This window comes from Bemisia tabaci, chromosome 4 (assembly GCF_918797505.1).
Source record: "Bemisia tabaci chromosome 4, PGI_BMITA_v3".
In the NCBI taxonomy this organism is placed as follows: Eukaryota; Metazoa; Arthropoda; class Insecta; order Hemiptera; family Aleyrodidae; genus Bemisia; species Bemisia tabaci.
In genome coordinates, this window is record NC_092796.1 from 53,772,070 (window position 1) to 53,793,264 (window position 21,195).

Below are 21,195 nucleotides of genomic sequence, written 5' to 3' on the forward strand. Positions count from 1 at the left end.
CTCGCTCCCTCTGCCGTGCTAAGGAAGAACGCCGTATGAACTTTCGAGAGTTGCCAAATTTCCTTCGATAAAATGTTGAGGTTTGCGGAAGGTTATGAATATTTTTCCTTGAACTTTTCAGGAACTTCAGGTAAAATTGCGAACCAAATCATCTGAAAAATTGGAAGGAAAATATTCATTAGTTTACCAGGAAAATCGTATTTTATCAAAGGAAGTTTGGCAACGCCTGAAGGTTTATACGGTGTTTTTCCTTAGCACGGCAACCCTCCCCCTCCCCCGTTGGACGACGTCACTCTTGAGACGTGGCACCGTTGCGCCGGCACCTCTTTGTCGGTGACGTTGCGTGGCGCGGGGGAGGGGGTTGAGAATCGTGATTTGGTGAATTCCTCCGCCCTCAGATACAGACGTATTAACAAATTCGCGGAATGAAGTTATTGCGACTTTCAGATGGCTCTGATAGTACGGTTTCGCTCTATCGAGATAGCTTCAACTTTGCGGCAGGTGCACTGGAAAAAACACACATTGGATCTAGAGTCTAGACTCTTGAAAACATTGACAAGAATAAATACTCTTGATTCACTCAGATCTTTGCTTGAATCAAAACCAATCCGCTTAAATTGAGAGGACTTGGCTCTTGATTTTAAGCTTAATTCTGATTGAATCAAGAGTCCTTTTTCTTGTCAATGTTTTCAAGAGTATGGACTCTAGATCCGATGTGTTTTTTTCCAGTGTGTCTCATCGAAATTCAATAAAGTTCACAAAGTTCAATACGTTGATAAAATCAGGGAGAAGTCAGGAAAGTTAAAGGTAACTTGAAAATTCCGATGGTTTAAAATTAGAGGAAAATGTTCGCTCTTTTCCAGCCGAAGTCGGAACTATGGGAGATCCCTCAATTTTGGATGAGTCCAACTATGTGACTATGATTCATAATTTCTAAATGCAGAGATAGGTTTGAATTGAAGAACAGGCTCGACTTGATCTGAGGCTTTAAATTACCTTTTAAAGAATCGTTTGGAGTCCCTGTTCGGAAGGGCACCCCTGTTCGTTTCGTCGACCCTATCCCTCTTCGTAGAATTTAATTAATTACAGAGGTGGGCCGCGCCGTCCATAATGCACGGCCTCAACTTTCAAAGCTTTTTATGAGCTTTGAAATTGTTCTGGATGAAACTTTGGTCACCTTTCGTGCACCTGTACCAGTAGGTTAAATCACATATTTCTTGCACTCGCAGGAACTTAACGCCTTACTCATAATCGCCTACAGGAGGATGCGTAGAATCACGCTGTAATGAAGAGGACCAAAACTTAATTTGACGTTAAAATTTTACGAACCTTTTCAGTTTGAATTCTGCTTGAAAGCGCTTGCTATGTAGAAATGCTCCCGCAGAGACCAGAGGATGGAAGTAGTTCTCAAGTCAATGACGTTGCAATGAGTATCTTAAAATGTTGGTTTATTAATAAGCTGTTGATCAGTCAATCAGTAGGATTATGCTTTCCTTTCACATCAAAATACATTTAAAGAGGAAAGGTAGATCGGTTGTTAACGGAATTCGATACTTGTACACCCGCATCATAGCAAACACACGTTCTATACACAACAAACAGACAAGGCTCTAATGGACGTTTAAAATATGTAGATGTAAATTGAATAAATGGCATGGAAAACTTCCTGGAAGTAAAACTTGAAAAAAAATTCGCAACTTGTGTCGGAATAAGAGAACGAAATGAAAGGGGGAAAATTAATTAAAATGTCATAACTTTGCGTAATCACACGATTTCACCTACAGGAAGAGAAGGAAAGGAAGAATAAAATAAAAGCATTAAGTAAGTTTAATGAAAGCAATTTAGGTGCAAATTACTGCTCTAATTTTTTCTCGGCAATAACGGATGGAGTACTTTCAACGCAACGGCAATATTGCGCTTTGAAGCCCCAACCCCGCACGCACTTCGCGACTCATCGATTCGGTCTGCGAAGCAAATTGGACGTATTTCTATCAAACGGAACTATGTGCATTAAGACATGAGCCACGAGACCCATAAGAATATGTGCATAACAGGGCTCACGTCATAATGCACATAGTTCCGTTCGATAGAAATACGTCCCGTTCTGCCGGGCGAAAGCGGAATATCGAAATTAGATTAAAATATACCGTCATCCGGGCTTTGTTCAAGTGAGCCCCCGGTAAAAGCACGTCGATTCGGAGGGGTGGCGCCGACTCGTGGTATGGGGTTGTTTGCCGTATTTTCGGCCTCGGGCCTTTACTCCCCTCGTTTGTGCAAAGATAATCGCGGTTTCCGAGCCCAACTTTGGCGGGAATAATGAAGAGTGTATTGAAGGAGTCGGGGGCGGCCTTGCGGGTGTCCACCCGAGCAGAAACGCTCAAGAAAATGGGGAGGGCTCCCACTCCCTGGGCCTGGGAGAAATCCAGGATGAATTTCGGAAAATCCCCTTTCACCCCGAATTTCTGCCTCCCCGAACGATCCATATCTTGCGTCAGAATGCCCTCGAGGGCTAGGAAATTATAATTTGAAATTATGTTTTTTGCTGCTTTTTTGGCTGTTCTACGTCTACCCTACCGACGGAGACCTCAGTGCAAATCGTCAGCTAAGGAGCAACTCCGCCTAACTGACAATTTTGGCGGCAATTAGTAAGCGACTTGGCCATATTCTGTAGTATAAAATGCGCAAGTCTTTTTAGTTTTTCCCTATTCCGTATGGGAGCGCTGTAATAACATTGTAAGGAAAACGCAGAAACTCAATGAAAATCAAGCAAGGATTTCAACCTTTTTGCCTTTCGGAAAGCTTACGCCATCCTTGGCTAGACTCTACCTTCTTTCCCCGTCATCTACCGCAAGGCCCCCCTCCCCCCTATACTTAATGGGTGACGGAATTTATGGACGGCCCGCAGCGGGCCGATTATTGAAGTTGATCGACAAAGCTCTAGGCAAAGCAGACATTAGGAGTATAGACCGATCCTATTGGCTGAAATGGGTGGTTCTTTTAGACTAAAGGGGTGATGGACTAACTATCGGATCTCTCGTGGGTTGCCGTTAGTTAGTCTATTACCTACGTCCTTTGTCCATTGCAACCACCCGCTTCCATCAATAGGATGCCTCCATATCCTTTTTGTCGGCTTTGTCTATTGCTTTGTCGATCAATTTCAATAATCATCCCGCTGGGTAGGGAAACGGAACAGAAAATATGATTTTTTGAAGAATTTTACAAGTGTCTAGGTATATGAATTGTAAAAAAGTGTAGATAAGATGGTGACGGGTTATCGGGAGGATGTTGATTGTAAACAATCCTCGGTGGCGTGAGTCTAGGAGGCGAGAGACGCGAGGCGAGTAGGAGGCGGAGGTGCGGCTCCACGCGAGACGAGCGCGTCTTGGGCGTCGGGGGTGCGCTCGAGGTATCCTCTAAATTTTGATTGATTGCATCAAGTATTCCCAGTCGCCCTTTTTTTCTCGCTGTTAATTTCCGCCTTCGCAGCTGCAGCCGGAAATTGGCTCAAGTGAAGACGGGCTCAAAAATTCAATTCCTCGACAATCCGTGTCATCTAGCCTGCCAATTTTTCCGAGACTCGGCCATTTATCCGGCGCGTTTATTTTCCCGCCGGGGAACTCACGGCGCTCCTCAAGGCGCCTAATTTGTTTCATTCATCCCTTTTTTCAATGATATTAACTCGCCGTATCTGACGCCATTACTCACCTCTTCCTCTCGCGCGCCGCGTCCTCCTCCTGGATCCCAATACCGGCTAAGGTTATCTAGCAGCATTCTTCCCTCTCCGTCCAGAAATTAACAATAAATTAGGTATTTATAACTCAACTATTTATGCCAAAGACTTGTCTCAGCAACCTTTCATAGTTCCTTTAGCATAAATACTTCAACTCTCTAAAACACATTAAAAATCAAGACGTCGAAGAAACGCGCAGAACTGCACACTGGAAAAAATAATTCTCTTGGATCCAGAGTCCAGACTCTTAAAAATTTTACAAGAAAACCAACTCTTGATTCAATCGGATTTTTGCTTGAATCCGAGAGGAAATTCGCTCAAATTAAGAGGCCTTGCCTCTAGATTCAAGCAAAAGTACGATTGAATCCAGAGTATTTTTTTTCTTTCAAATTTTGTCAGTCTTGACACTGGATCCAAGAGACATTTTTACCAGTGTTAATTGGACGGCGTTTAGCAGAAACCAAATTCAACCGGGCAATTTAATTTTGTCCATTTGTGCGGATTCATCTGAAATTTTTAAAGAATTTGCTTTGTACTTGGCCAAAAATTCACTGATATTCGCACCATAATCCGCCGCACAATTGTTTTCATGTAAAACATATTAATAGAGAATTTGCATGCACATTTTTAATCGCTTCATCTGAAAGTGCTTAAAAAGCTGAATTCTCAGTGTGTCTTATACTTTTTTTCTAAGTATATGAAAAATAGTATAAAAATAGATGTAAAAGTGAGAAAATGCACAGTGACGTCATCTGGCGGCATTTCCCAATTAAACACGAGTATTTTAGCAGATTACCTAGATCATTTTGTCGTATCGTTTCCTATAATTGTTCAAATCATGAAGCAAGGGTATCCTCGTGTTCAGTTTCCTCAGTAGCTTCCACTTGACAAAAAATTCATCAAATTTCAGACACCTGCAAATTCTCCATTGTCCGATTCAATTTGGCAATAACCGATGTGGCTCGGTTCCTTTCTGCTTAGCGCGGTCCAATTTTCCTGGTTTCTCCGATCCAGGTCTGGCAGGGTCAACTGCGAGCGGGACTCTAACCACCGAGCGTTATTTCGGTCATATTTCACCGTTTCAGACGACTTTTACTACCCTCCCGCTATGGTTCGTCCCCGCTTCCGCCTCGTCCCGAAACCTACTTTCGAGGAACGGCCAGCCCCGGAGGCGTTGACCCGCGCAACTGACGACGCCCCCCAGTGCAGCGGACCCCGCGGCCGCCCGATTTCAGGAAAACCCCACTCGGATACCGCGGAAACGGCGGGTTATTTCGCGGATTTTGCAAGGGCGCCGCTCGTTTTCGCGCGGAAACAGTCACCGCCGCGACGCGACCCCGCCGGAGTATGCACACGCGTTATGGCGCTGAGACACGCAACCCCTTGCACCCTTACACCCGTGTACCCGCCGGCTTTCCACCTCGCAGCGTTGTCGCTTTCCACAGGATAATCCTGGTTTTCAGCGGTGAATTCGTCGCTTTCGCCGAGGATTCGGCAGGTGTTCGCGTTGGCGTGGTTCTCCGTCGTCGTCGTGCCAGTGCCACCCTTGTTTTCTGCCGTCCTAAGGAACAACGCCATATGAACATTCGAAAGTTGCCAACTTTCCCTCAACAAAATGTTTATTTTCGAGGGTGGTTTTGAATATTTCTCCTTGAAATTTTCAGGAACTTCAGGTGAAATTGCATGCAACATTATCTGAAAAATTGGAAGAGAAATATTCATTAGTTAACCTGGATATTCGTGTTTTATCAAATATAATTTGGCAACGTCTGAAGGTTCATACGGTGTTTTTCCTTAGCACGGCAGTTTTCCTCGACTGGGCTAGGCGGGACGGCTAAAGGGGCCGTGTTGGGCGGATCCCGGTTCGGAAGGCCTCTTTTCCCTCCGCTCGCGAGTTGGAGACGCGCATTTTTCACGAAATTTGATTGGCTTTGCCGTCTGGCGAGGAAGTATTTTAGCAGTTTTATTGGCCTCTAATCGTAAAGTAGCTTAGTCCAAGATTTTTATAGCTGCACGTGACAAGAAAAAGCTAATTTCCGTATGAGTCGATGGATTCAGTTTTCAGGGCGAGGCTTACATGCCATTACAGGGTGTCTGCTTTTAGTGTAGACCAGAAAATATCATGTAATTTGAGGTCATGAGGAAAAATCGAGAATATATTAGGAAAATCGATTTGGATCAGGAAATTGAGAATTTCCGCGTAAAAATTGTATCGCTTCATCTGAGAGTGCTTCATGAGCTGAATTCGCAATATTTTCCACCATTTGTTTTTTCTGATGTAGAAAATTGTAGGAAAATATATTTAAAAGTGAGGAAATTCCCTGAATTTTCACCTTAAGAATATAAATGCACACCATCTGCCACCCTCGAGGAAACCAGCCGTTGGGAGGCGATCATGAATATGTCAACAACTCAGCAATTTCCTTTCGAAAACACCATTAGAACTTCATAATACTAGGTATTTTTTTTATTTTATGAGTTCTAACTCTTCAAACCGTTGGAATAAAAAGAAAAAATCCTAGGGTAGCGAGAAAGTAAAATAACTGGCGTCCCACGTTAAGGGAAAACAAACAGGACGTGTTAATTGGGAAAATTGAAGCTTGTAAATCATCTCTTTCGCCAGAAGTTAGCGAGCAACTTTTCCGTTAAAAAGACGAAGAAAAAGAAGGTTTCTCGCTGACCATCAGTCGATCCCTCAGGAATTGCTAATTTCCGTATTTCGGTCACCGAATCTTTCATCCCAGAGGAAGTTTATTCGGGCACAAAGCAGGACACGTTGCGGAGAACACGCAAGTACTCGAACGTGCTGAATTAATCCTGTTTGCTCGAAAGAATTCGAGCGTGTTCCGCGAGCAACCCATAATTCTATGTCAAAGGAGAAAAAAAGTATATCTTCCCGAATCTGTGCCGCAAAGGTAGAAACCCCCACGATACATCGATTGATCTCGCTTTAAACGTGTAAAAAAGGATCGATTATCGACTGTTGATCAATAATCGATTCTTTACCATAGCTGCAGATGGGATGATATCGATATACGATGTCACTGCGATACAGTTATGCGAAAGCTCGGCTTAACTGGAATCGCTGCCCGTCCCTGCGTGCTCTGCTCTCTTTCAGAAAGCTTTGAATTTATCGCGAGATAGTATTGATTAAACGCGCTCAAAGCAAACACACAAGATAAAAAGGACGCTTCCAAGATAAATGTATTTATCCTGGCCTATTCTCCCTATCGAGACCTCCTCGCATCTGTACACACACCGTCAAGCATGTAACCCCCCATTGCCAAGTATCACTTCTTCCGCAGTTGTGCGCAACCTTGGGATAGCCTCAGAAATCTTGGAGTCTAGTGTCTCGAAATTATTTCGGAAGATCTTGAAATTTAGAGAAACTTGCTCAGAAGAAAGAAAGTATACATCGCATTTTTGGGTGATCATTATAAATTTAATATTGAAAGAATGAGAAAGCTTCCGTGTTCATGTTCTCTTGTGAATGTTCTGTTAAAACCAGAAAATTAGGAAAAATGTTAAAAACAGCTGGAAGTTTTGGTTTCTCCTCACGGATTATATTTATGATTATGATATGATTCCACAATTTCTAGACAGGGCAATGAAGATTTCCGGTTGCAGTTCTAGACGCCTCATTTCATGGTGTGGTATCTTCAGGCCCGGAAATCGAAAGAATTCAGGGTTAATGTTGTACCAAATAATGTCTGAGGAGGAATTTTAGGTATTTAAAGAAAAGGTTAGAAATGCCTGCGTTTGCTTTTCATCCTGCTGAATTTTATTCGAGGTTGGCAAGAATTGTCTTTTTATAATGTTTATGTTAACCCCTTGAACCTTCCTTAACCACATCGTAAACCATGGGCGGCTTCCCGAGGAAAAGGACGTGTTCGAATCGTTATGCAGAACTTAATGCAAGGATGAAAACAGTTCTCAGCTTTCCAATTTTTTTCAATTCGGCTTCCCCATTTTAGAAACCCCTTTTCTCCTCGAAATTCCAAAGCTATGACTTTTTCATGGCTTTGCGCGGATAAATTACCAAAGAAACTCGCGATTTATACCGCGGTTTAGTTGGAAATTCGTTATTTTTACCGCGGTTCTGCGTGTAAGCGAAATTTTGCGGGCTTTCCCCTTTAAAACACCGTTTTCGGGGTATTCCCTTGTTCACACGCAATCGGTCGCGCGATGGTAAAGTTCTCGTACCCCCGATGGTGATTCCTAACAGTGACACATTCTTATGCTTACTGTTGACTTGGTAATCTTACCGTAGTGTTCTCGCCAGAACACCTACCCAATTTCCGTATTCGTCGAAGCGACTATCTCACCCCGATCACAAGCGGAGGGAGGATTTGCAGCAGTGGCGTGGCGCGCTTTCCGATGTATCGATTGATCTGTCATTTAAACCTATGGAAAAATGATCGATAAACAGGGTATTCGCAGCGAACACCTAAATAATCGATTCTTCACCGCAGGTTTAAATAGCATATTAATCGATACATCGCAAAGCACGCCACGCCACTGATTCGCAGCGGGGAAAAAATGAATAAAGCATTCGCGAGGAAAGACCGGATTCCGGATTTGCCCGGGACGTAATTGCTATTCATTTGGATGCGACAAAAACCGATTCATCGACCAGCTTGTTAGTTTTTCTCTCGAGTGGATTCCTTCGCCGAGGATCGCGGATCGACAGTCAAGAGGTTCACGGAACGGAAGAAAGCTGTAAGCCGAGCTCCGAAGATGGCGAGCGGCGAAGCTGTCAAATCCTCCTTTAGCCTTTAGCGCGACTCGAGCTTTTGCAAGGCTACCAACCCCCACCCCTCCTCCGTGCGCCAGCCTTTGTCCCTACCCCCCCCCCCCCCTCGCCTTCCGGCTCCAGCTCGCCGCACAGTGGATCGAGTCAATAGGAGAGGTCGGACAAAATTTGGAAACTTTAAACGCATATAACTCCGTTTATGTAAAACTTTGAGGTTCTGAAAGTGGCTTCATTGGTCTCCTCGTAAAATTGTCTTCTTAAAACACCCCTTAAAAATTAAATTGTGACGGAATAAACATCAAAATTTGCAGTTTGAGTAAAAAATTTCATGTCCGACTTCTCTGACTGACTCGATCCACTGTGCGCCGTCTTGGCGAACTCTCACTCTCGGCGGCTCATTATCCCGTGCTAAGAAAAAACGCCGTACGAACCTTCGGCGGTTGTCAAATTTCCCTTGATTAAATACGAATTTTCAGGAAAACTCGTGAATATTTTCCGTTCGATTTTTCAGAGCATTTTCTTCGTAATTGGATGTATTTTATCTCAAAATTGTAAGAGAAAATATTCATATCTCTCCTGAAAAATAAATATATTATTTGAGGAAATTAGGCAGCTCTCGAATGTACTTACGGCGTTTTTACTTAGCACGCAGCATTATCCCGGGGATCTCCGCGCGGAACTGAGCCCCACTCCGGGAAGTAATTGAAGTAATGAGCCTCGATGCCTTTCATTCATTATCGAGGAGTTATTGCCGATTTACCGACCCCACCCCCCGTTTGGATGTTGCACGGTCGCACGACCCTCGGCGCAATTCGTCGCTCCTCCGGCGTACTTCAGGGTGTATCTCGATTCCTGCCCCAGAAAGCATGGAATTTTATTCAAGATAGGACTTAGGTGGAAATTGAGGTACGCCCTTACGTCAGAGGGGTGACGAATGTGGACGCAACCCATTTTTACAACATAATGCTCCTGGATGTCGTAATTTTTAAGCACTGGAAAAAAAAAAACATATCGGATTTAGAGTCCAGACTCTTGAAAACATCGACAAGAAAAAATACTCTTGATTCAAGCAAAAATTCGATTGAATCAAAACGAAATCCGCTTAAATTAAGAGGCTTGGTTCTTGATTTAAGGCAGATTTTGATTGAATCAATAGTACTTTTTCTTGTCGATGTTTTTAAGAGTCTGGACTCTAGATCCAATGTGGTTTTTTTTTTTTTTTTTCCCAGTGAGAGGTATCTTTTACCCCGAAGGTCTTGACTATTTTTCAAGGATCCTCTCCCGACATTCTGCTTTCTTTTCGGAATTCATGTTCTTGAACAAAGCTAAGATTATCTATGAATTATGAATATTTCGATGGCTTAAGTGCGAAACCACGTATCTCCGTTCCCGACGTCGCAGACTTCCGGTCATACTTTATTTTTTCTTTGAAGAACTATTCAACTCAATTTCTTGACGAACTCCTTTTTTCTTTGCTGCAAACAGAATATTTTGTAGAGATTTTTTCCTAGATATCGTTCGTTTTTCTTAAAGATTGAACCACCGAGAGACGCTTTATGTAATGGGTGGCATTTTCGCGAGCAAATTCAGGGGAAAATATGAAACGCGATACCCAGGGTTCTGGAGGACGCGCCTGAAAAGCAAAACCGAAGCCGACCGCGAAAATTCCCCTTTTGTTGGAGGGGGTAAAGGGGGGATGACGCGGCGTCGGTCGGTGGTGGTGGCGGCGGCAACTGCGGCGCTTCCCGTCTGACCACTGCAGTGTCCATCGTTGCCAGATTTCAGCAATATCAGCGGCCGTTGTCAGCCGGTAAATCCGGGTATTTTCGCCGCCGTTGCAACGTCGTTCCGGGCACGAGCTTTAATTGCGCAGGTGGTGTTTCACTCCCGCGTTCCGATGCCCATCCTTGCCAGTTTTACGTTTCAACCCCACTAGTTTCATCAGGGAAAATTCGACCTGTCTGGCAACTTCGGTAATGGGGGTGCCCTGTTACAGGGTCAGAATTAAATCTCTCAACTGCATTGAATTAGCGCGGAATTGGGCGATCCCCCCTCCCCCTCTTTCTACAACCCCCCCCCCCCCCGCCCGTGCCGGTAGCGGGAGTCAAGTATTGGGTCTTAAATGTGAATGCCATACTCTCAATTCGTCGTCCTCCTCACGAAAGGGCATATCTCTATTTTTACGTGAGCCCCGTTTTCCGTATATCTCTATACTTTCTGGGGCTCGTGTGGAAATGTAGATCCGCCCGTATGTCAGAGGAGCGGCGAATTGTCGAGCCAACCCGCGTGCACAATCGTTATTCGAAACACTTTCCGAAGCTCGTGCGGGAACGTCTACTGCCGTGGTAAGGGAAAACGCCGCATGAGCTTTCAGACGTTGCCATGTTTCCTTCGGAAAAAAACAAATTTACCGGGGAATTTATGAATATATTTCTTCCGATTTCTCACCAATTTTGCTCCTAATTTGATCTAATACATTTGAGAATTCTAAAGTAAAAGAGCATAACTTTCCTCAAGTATACGAATTTTATCACGGGAAATTTGGCAACATTCGAATGTTGATACGGCTTTTTTTCTTAGCGCGGTAGTCGAGCAGGTGCGTCCGATTGAGCGTGCGCGTCTTGGCCCGCGTGTTTCTAATTTCAGCCGAGGATTCATCGTGTTCGCGCAAAAACGCGCGTCTGGCTTCCAGACGCTCGCATTTCCTCTACCGCGTTCGTCGGTCGAGCCTGAATGAACTGCAGCCGTGTGGTTCCATCGCATTTCTTTTGAATTTGCATCACGCGCGAGTGGCGCTAAGCCAAACGATTTCCCGAGTCGGGGGAAGGCCATGGTCAGAAATTCATCTTTTTCGGGATGTTATGGTCAGTTTTTCTGAAAAATGTCGCTGACAATCTCTAGATTCAAATACGGAGGCAAAATGGCCAAGAATGTTTAAAAACGAGTGTCCTTCCGAAAGAACGAAAAGCAAAAACCAAGTCAATTACATGCTTTCCTTACAACGGGCCGTAAATAATGAATCACTGTGAATAATTTAAATTCACAGGTTGGCTGTCCTTTTGGGGAGCGGGGAGCGTTCATAAATTATGTAACGCACTTTTTCGGCTTTTTTGACCCCTAAACCTCTAAAAACTCTCCCTAAAAGCTCCATGACCTAACCTTAAAATTACCGACATGTCCGCTCTTTCCCTATATCTGCAACAGACCAATTATATTTTGATTGTTTTATCGCGATTATCGAATGACGTAGCCACTAAATCAGTCTATGTCCATGTCGTGAGCGATGGACTTTTAAGGGGTGCGCGGGGAAGGGGGGGGGGGGGGGGCAAGACCCCACTCGCTACGGCACCCGTCGCGATCCCCAAGATCGAAAACCCGAAGGAAGGAAAAGGAAAAAAAAATATATAAACCTCATCGCTCTTGCTTTCCATTTCCACTCGGGCTTCCGGGCACCGGCACTTCATTATGCGCAACGACTCCACACGCCATCTATCGGCGGAAAGGCTCAACTGTATTTTTTGTTGAGCTTTGAGGGGCGTATATCTCCGAGCTATTTCGGGTTCGCCACAGGATGAAACCGCGTCTTTCCTGAGCGGGGGAGAGCCGAGAGAGGCGAGTTGAGGTCGCGGCAAGGGAGCCCGTCACAGTGACCCAAATTCATTCTCGACCCCTTCGGAAATTCAAAAGTTGGGCCGGCTCCTCGGATCGGGTCACGCGGGGCAGAAACTTTTTTTTAAAATGAAATTTTTGTTAGTACGAGGGTCCTACACTGGAAAAAAAAACACATTGGATCTAGAGTCCAGACTCTTAGAAACATCGACAAGAAAAAATACTCTTGATTCAATCGGATATTTGCTTAAATCAAGAACCGAGCTTCTTAATTTGAGCGGATTTCTTTTTGATTTAAGCAAAAATCTGATTGAATCAAGAGTATTTTTTCTTGTCAATGTTTTCAAGAGTCTGGACTCTAGATCCAATGTGTTTTTTTTTCCAGTGTATAGGAAGTAAGTTAACTTGTTCATCTCCTAACCTGAGATCGATCATGAAAATCTTTGAAATACGTTAAAAATCATTATTTCCAGCTTTCTAACGCGCTACATATTTTTAATTTTGGTTTAGTATGACTCCAGAGAAGTGAATTTTTCTGAGCCCACCTCTTTCTCCGCCAGGTTTAAAATTTCACGGAGCGTCATCAGCAAGTGAGCTGCTGCATCCGGCGCTCATCACAAAAAAGTGACTCAGAGGTGGTTGAATTCCATGTATAACATGAGGAAGCACGTTTTGTAACTACAAAATTTGGGGAATCATGCGATAATTTGTGGGTCTGGACTGCTGTGCGTGAAAAAGATACGTTACATTTGGTCAACTCGTGGAGTTGAACGCTGCATTTGGTTCCGGTGTGTGAAATGCTCCCCCCCCCCCCCCCCAAAAAAAATAATTAAATTCATGGCTACTCAGTCTGCTCTTCAGACCTTTTTACAAAATTGTAAAAAATTAAACCTCAGCTGTCTCTACAATCGAAATATTACCGTAACTGTAGATTTCCCTTTCAAAATCGGCGATTACCTCATGCAACAAAGAGTTATAATTTAGCAACTTTTGGCAAATCCCTGTTTGCAGATGCGGAATCAGCAATTTGGCAACACTGGATCTCCTCCATTTAAACCTATGCTAAATAATCGATTCGTGTCGGAGCACTTGGCCCCTCCAAGAGTTGATACATTTCCATAGGTTTAAATGGAGAAAAGACAATGTTGCCAATTTGCTGGATCCGCCAATGCCTGTATGCACTTATACTGTGCACTTGTATACGATATACTGTGCACTCACTCATTGTCAGCAGAGCAGGGTAAGCAATGAGTGCATTGAACCGACGACGAGTCTGAGGCGGCAACGGCGAGGCCGGTTCGACCGAGGCGCACTCTGGAGCGACCGGCCGGCTTTAAGCCACGAGCTTAGCTCGAGCATGCATTCCTCTGCTCGGTGCCTCTGAGTGACCTTGAAATAAATATCCGTTTGACGTAATTACGTTTGATTTGTTTCAGGTATGATCATCTGTTATGGCCCCTCTCTTTACAGCCGAATAATGGGCTCAGCCTGCTTCAATCGTGAGTTCGCTCCGTTCAGTTTTATAACCTCTCATTCCGGAGCAATCCCGTCACACGCTGCCGTGCTAAGAAGAACGCCGTATTAACCTTCGTGCGCTGCCAAATTTCTCTCGGTAAAATACGAATTTTCAGGAAAACTTGGGAAAATTTCCCGTCCAATTTTCCACAGAATTTTCTTCGCAATGTGATCTGAAGTATCAGAGAATTTCAAGTAGAAATATTCATTATTTGTCTCGGAAATTAATATTTTAAGAGGGGAAATTTGGCAACTCTCGAATGTTCATACGGCGTTTTTCCATAACTCGGCAGCATGGATGCTGCATGCTCAGCGTGTCGTGCACGCGATCGGTATCTTCGAAGAAAGTGGAAATCATTAATCTAGCATTATAAGTAAAAGTCGCTGATGTCCTCAGCGCAATTTTTTACCGACGTCCATGACGCATTCTATCTCAAGAAAAACAACATTTTAACAAAGGAACGAACAAATGTGGACGTTTGCATTATGTTCCCAAGTATTTTAACAAGTTCATTCTACATATTTTAAATCAGCAGCCATAGATTATTATGACAAAGAAAAAAATCTTCTACCCGAATCATTTAATTTTTTTTCTTGTCTACCTTGATCAGAGAATCTTGAAATTTTCAGATAATTTAGATATGACTCACTGGAAAAAAAAAAATAAAAAAAAAAAATAAATTAAAAAAAAAAAAAAAAACACATTGGATCTAGAGTCTAGACTCTTGAAAACATTGACAAGAAAAAATACTCTTGGTTCAATCGGATTTTTGCTTGAATCAAAAGGAAATCCGCTCAAATTAAGAGACTTGGTTCTTGATTTAAGCTAGATTCTGATTGAATCAAGAGTACTTTTTCTTGTCGATGTTTTTAAGAGTCTGGACTCTAGATCCAATGTGTTTTTTTCCCGTGAAGTATTTTAACAAGTTCATTTCACATATTTTAAAGCAGCAGCCATAGATTATTATGACAAAGGAAAAAAGCTCCTACCCGAATCATTTAATTTTTTTTTCTTGTCTGCCTTGATCAGAGAATCTTGAAATTTTCAGATATTTTAGATATGACTGTTATTAAACTTTTCGAACGAATAGAAGACAAATATTCACCGATTTCCCTGAAAATGCGTATTTTAACAGAGAAACTTTGGCAACGTTTGCAGGGTCATACGGCGTTATTCCTAGAATCCCTTCATACTGAGAGTCAAGACAATGTAAATCCATTTCTGATTTGTTACCGTATTTTAAGCCTCCATGGTGTCACAAACGGGAATAAAGATTACATTTTCACCAATTGCAAAGATTATAATCCGGAATGGACCGGGAAATTACGGGTTCGGCAAGGAACAAACGGAATGAGAGAAGGGACGGAGAAAGTAGAGTACCTGTATAGGGAGAGTAGCGACAGATCTGAAACTCCGAAAGTCCATCAGGCCTTCACCGATGCCTCCGCGAATAAAGTTAGGGCCCAAAAGGGCAGTCAACCTATGAATTTCGAATGTCCAGAGCGATTTACAAATACAATTGTTACGAACCGTCGTTTAGAAAGCATGTATTTGGTTTACTTTTTGCATAAATTTACTTATTTTTGCGAAAGAACGCTCATTTATATACATTCTTAGCCATCTTGGTTGAATTGAAATCTGTAGACTGGCAGTGAAATTTTGTGTGTTAGAAGTTGCTCAGAAGGGTGGCTGCACTTTTGGGCCCTAAGCCCTCCATGAACCGATCTGTCGCTACTCTCCCTATACAGGTACTCTAGGAGAAAGGAATTTGAGAATGGGCCGATCAAAGATTACGAAAAACGTTCAATTTGTGTAATTTTTATTCCCGTTTGTGACTCCATGAGGGGATGTTGTCTTGACTCGTAGTATAAAGGGACTCTAGGCAGTATGACTCCTCGGCAGGGCAACCAACTTGGTCTGCTGCTTTGACCCGGGCCGCATTCCGCGATAACCGATCCTCGGCCAGAAACGCCAAGTTCCGTTGGATGTGGATGGTTTGAAGTGATTTTCGGTTAATCCCGGGCCGGGCCGGTGCCTGGAGCGAATATCCCGGTGCATTAATTAGTCGGAGCCGGAGCTCGGTGCGGTTTCGGCGCGGTAATTAGCGATATAACCGACGAAATATTCGATTTCAGCCAATCGTCATTACCCGCGCACAGCCGCCTCGCCGAGGCTTTGATCTATTATGACTCCCTCCTTGCGTAATACCGCCATTCCGCGTTCTGTTGCACTCCCCGTGCCAAATTTCACGCCACTCGCGCCGTTTCGGCTCGGAATTCCTCCTCCGTGTGGACGATCTGGCAACGTCCCGCTTCTGAAAAGCTTGTGTTTGCTGTGCGGCTGTAGGAAATGCGTTTTGGGTAATCGAGACGTAGTGCAGTTCGCGTAGGGGTTGCCAGAGGTAACGTGCGCATCAGCAGGGCGCATCGATTTCTGTCCTAGAACAGTGTTCAAGATGCTCCGTACGATTTCGACTCGCGCCTTCAATGTTTCCTGATACCGCACGCTTTGCCGCAGAGTTTGTTTAGTTGCGTGACCCAACCGAGCCGAACACTCGAACGTAGGTCAGCGCAGCACTCTTCTCGCTGAAAAGAAACGGATGCGCCAAAATCTGCCAAACACGGCCCACCCGTGCCATTAGAAACTAAATGATTTTCACTGGAAAAAAAAACACATTGGATCTAGAGTCCAGACTCTTGAAAACATTGACAAGAAAAAATACTCTTGATTTCAATCGGATTTTTGCTTGAATCAAAACGAAATCCGTTTAAATTAAGAGGCTTGGTTCTTGATTTAAGCTAGATTCTGATTGAATCAAGAGTACTTTTTCTTGTCGATGTTTTTAAGAGTCTGGACTCTAGATCCAATGTGTTTTTTTTTCCCCAGTGCTTATTTACCGGTCCATCTTTGTAAGAGACACTTTTCTTGTATGCTCCAGGACAAATTTGAACATACCTATTTTAACACCCTCTTTTGGAAGGGGCTACAACTCGTCGCTCCTCCGACGTAAAGGCGTTTTCCAGTTCCCTGCAAGTGAGCCCCATTTTACGTATAAATCTATATATTCTGGGGCTCACGCGGAGATCGAGATACGCCCTTACATCAGAGAAACGACGAATCGAGAGCCCTCACGAACTTGTTTCCCGATTTTCCACCGCGAAACATATCTCGCGGGAAGGCCCAGCTCCCTTTCCAAATCATCAACGGCGCTGTTATCAACGACGTCAGGCACTCGAAGGGCGAGCACATCTCCGAAAAGAATCTAACGAAGAATGACACTCGACTGAAGCGCGTCCTCGAGGCCGAAAGGGCCCATCGCCAAACCGCGGGGGGGGGGGGGGGGGGGAGTGCACGCCGCGCCGCGTTACACCGATATTACTTTTTCCACACAAGTGAGCATATCGCCAACGTCCGGGACACGGAGAGAAACATTGCCCGGCTCAATCGGGATACCCCGGGACCCGGGACGACGGGATCAATCCCGCGAAGGGGGCGGGCGGGAGGGGGGGGGGGGCTGAAATGGACGCAGGGAGCCGAAGAATGGCCCGACGTCGCATGCCGTCGCGTCATCCGGGACGTTGTCATCTCGGAGCGATTCCGCGTTTTTATCGGAACGCTGTTTCCGGCGCCGCGCGGCGGGCTGGGAAAGTCAGCGTACAATGGAAAAAAAAACACATTGGATCTAGAGTCTAGACTCTTGAAAACATTGTGAAGAAAAAATACTCTAGATTCAATCGGAGTTTTGGTTAATAAATATTATTTTACTAATTAAGTTTAAGTTTTTATAATCACATGTATGTTAACATCTGGTTAATATTTTATTGGTTTATTTATTTTATATTCTCTAGCATTGCACTTGGCTGTTGTAATAAGATCATTTTGGTGGAATCAATTTCTCTGTGATAGATAGGTAATAGGATAGGTAATGATAGGACCAAGCCTCTTAATTTGAGCGGTTTCCTTTGATTCAAGCAAAATCCGATGAATCAAGAGTATTTTTTCTTGTCAATGTTTTCAAAAGTCCGGACTCCAGATCCAATGTGTTTTTTTTCCTAGTGTGGGAAACCGGGAAAGTCAGCGTATTATCAGCGACCAAGGAAAGTCAGGGTGTTCAGGAATATCGCGTCGACCGTACTCTTTGAGTAACTCCTGATCGCCATTCCTTTTTGTTTGAATCTTCAGAGATGACAGTAAGTATTGCCTGAAGCTGAGGTTAAGTCTGCGCATCACCGAAAAAACGTCACTTGGACCCAGAGTCTAGGCTCTGAAAAAATTTAACGAAGAGAAGATACTCTCGATTCAACTGATCATTGCTTGAATCGAGAGCCAAGCCTCTTCATTGCAGTAGTTTTTTTTTCGATTCAAGCGAAAATCCAAGCGAATCGCGAGTATTTTTTCTTATCAAATTTTTTGAGAGGCAGAAACAGGATGCTAGAGACTTATTTCCAGTGCAGGTAAATGAATGTATCGATGGGAACAGTACCGCCTATCTGAAGATTTTACCGGATGAAGAAAGGACTTAACAATTTTTGTAGTTTTAAGGTTAGGTTTGCAATTGTTTTACACATAATGTCATTACAGTGCCCTGCATAAATTCAGGAAATTTCTTGTCAAATCCCAGGGATAACCCGTAAACATGTCGGGTGTGGAAAAGCAAGGTATGAACTTACTGTTCATAAAGTATGTACCCTGGGTCCATACGGTATGGACTCAGAGGCCTTACTCTTCATATCGACGGTGAAACTACCAAACCACGTATCTCGGTTTGCGACGTCGCAGACTTCCTGTCATACTTTATTTTTTAAATGAAAAACTATTTAACGTCCAGTCTTGAAAATTTCTTTGATTTTTCCTCTTCGCGCGGAGAAAATTCTGTGAAAATTTCAAGGAATGATATTGATTCGGTCTACTTCCAAAAAATAAAATGTAAGCGTAGATTTTTAAACACTGCAAACGAGATACGTGGTTTGGTAGTTTCACCGTCGATATGTAATATAATATTTGTGCGTACTAAAATGGAGTAAATCTCTATATATTCTGAGGTCGGCATCAAATTTTTTACAGTCTATATGTGATATTTTACGAAGCGTGAGTGCATACATTTTTTTCAGTGCAGGCACGCATCGAAGCGAAAACTTTTCCGTGCCGAGGAAACTTGGTCGTAAAACAAGAAAAAATGGAAAAACACCCCCTAGTACGTAAACAAGCTTGTATAACGACGCATATATCAAAGAGAAACCGAACCGCAACTTTCCCACGAATTCCCGTTCACGTTCCCCGAACTCAATTCACCCGGAAAATAATTGTAGTCCCTATTTCTATGTAGCAATGGGATCATGTTACCGATTTGGCAGCCACGCTCATGGATGTTATTTGATTCACCTGTGCGAGCCAGCATGCAGCCAGTCGAAGTATTGGTTGCATCGCATTTTTGCAGTCGTTGAAACGTGCTCCAGATCCGAGGCTGAGATGGCTGTATTTTCCGCGGTTCACTCCTTGCTCCTCCGCTCCTTTTTGCTCTCTTTGTGCCAGTGGCGTGCATTAGGGGGGGGGGGGGGGACACATTGGATCTAGAGTCCGGACTCTTAAAAACATCGACAAGAAACAATACTCTTCATTCAGTCAGATTTTAGCTTAAATCAAGAACCAAGCCTCTTAATGGGCCTGTTGCATGCAAGAGATACAGCCGTGCAAATAGACTTTTTAGAGGTTAAATGACACGAAAATTACGATGGTCACATTAAAAAAGTCTGAAATACACTCCTTACTGCGCAATTTGTGTTGTTAGGAACGCGCTTTTTCAAATTTCCCGCGTCTGGGGGCAGTTTTCTGACGGAAACAATTAACGGCAACTCGCGGCTATTTCCGGTCAACTAAAACTGACAACATAACCTAAAAATCAGAGCTTGTGACATCGTGAAATGAAATGTAGAAGGATTGCGTTGGATATTTAAAAGTTGATTGATTTGGTTACCGCATAAAGCGTATATGGACCACTGTAGGAGATCACGTTGGGTTTGTAAACAAACTGAAGGAAAAATAACAACAACAACAACGACTCGGCATCTTCCGGAAATCACCGAGCCCGCCGTTTGCTCGTTTCCGGTGATTAGAAAACTGCCCCCAGACGCGGGAAATTTGAAAAAGCGCGTTCCTAACAACGCAAATTGCGCAGTAAGGAGTGTATTTCAGACTTTTTTAATGTGACCATCGTAATTTTCGTGTCATTTAACCTCTTAAAAGTCTATTCGCGCGGCTGTATCTCTTGCATGCAACAGGCCCATTGAAGCGGATTTCGTTTTGATTCAAGCAAAAATCCGATTGAATCAAGAGTATTTTTTCTTGTCAATGTTTTCAAGAGTCTGCACTCTAGATCCAGTGTATTTTTTTTCCAGTGTACACTTTCATCACACATATACGCATCGAACGATAGATTCGACCAGTTTTGGGCGATACATCGTCTCCCTCACGAAAGAACGTGACCACATTCCAATGTTGTCAATGAGTTACGTTCCTTCGTCCGGGAAACTACAAAGATTACCAGCGGGCCGATTATTGAAACTGATAGACAAAGCTATAGACAAAAACGATAAAAGGGATTTGGAGAGATCCTATTGGTGAAACTGGGTGGTGGCAATGGACATAGAGGGTAGGTAATGGACTAACTAACGGCAACCCACGAGAAACCTGACAGTTAGTCCATCATTTTCTTCCTTAGTCTATAAGATCCAATCATGTCAACCAATGGGATCGCTCTATACTCCCTATGTCTTCTTTGTCTATCGCTTTGTCTATCAGTTTCAATAATCGGCCCGCTGGACCGGGAAGCAAATCTTTCTGTTTTTGACTCCCCCAACAGTGTTTCTGTTACGCGCAGTCACTCGGTTTCCCGCTCGAGTATGATATGCGTCGAGCGAGCGAAGTTTTTGGAGCGAATCGGTGGGTTCGGGTGCGGGGCCCGGGTCCAGCGGATCGGATTACGTCATTGTGACGTCGCAAACGTCATGCAACCGCGAAACGCGGCCCCGGAAACGGCATCATAACAGTATCAGCATTGCTGAGTTCGACTCCCGTTGAGCAACGTTAAAATGTATCATGTTTCGTATTTTAGTCACCAGGTCAGTTGCGCTAGTCACGAGAGCGATTATCTACTGTAGATTATCGGAATCGAATAAAGTCCATACAATTCGTCGTTTTTCGGTCCAAGGAGCGTGTATTTTAAAGTTGCAAAATTGACTTAAAAAATCGTGTTGGACGCATTTTTTTGCAAAAGCCCTGTCAACACAACTAGCAAAAGTTCACGGAACTTTCCGCGAAAGTTAAGTTCCGTGAACCTATCCCTGTGTGGACATGGCCTTCCATTGTAAGAAATGAACGTAAAAATTATGCAAGAACAAACACGAATGTGGTTTAATAATTTTAACTTCCGCCGCCGCGCGCCGCCGCGCCGCGCTGACCGCACTGTGTTTGGTGCAATGCGAGGCGCTATGCGTTTCACGCCAACCGCTGCTGCTGAACGCACTGTGTTTGACGCAATGCGTGAAGTATTCGCCAAGTCTAGTAGGCGCTATGCGTCTCAGGCTGACC

General features: G+C 43.8%; 1 protein-coding gene across 17 annotated transcripts in view; it reads left to right on the forward strand.

Annotated features, from left to right (window-relative positions):
* mbl (splicing regulator muscleblind) overlaps positions 1-21,195 on the forward strand; it is a 302,565-nt gene that overhangs the window by 63,464 nt on the left and 217,906 nt on the right. The window contains exon 3 of one of the 17 annotated variants that reach the window (XM_072300070.1): positions 13,529-14,260. The exons of the other annotated variants lie outside the window; for them this stretch is intronic. Within the exon in view, the coding sequence (XP_072156171.1) occupies positions 13,529-13,534 (6 nt within the window). The 3' untranslated portion in view covers positions 13,535-14,260. Of the gene's footprint in view, positions 1-13,528; positions 14,261-21,195 lie in introns of those variants that run through there. 17 annotated transcript variants of the gene reach the window in all.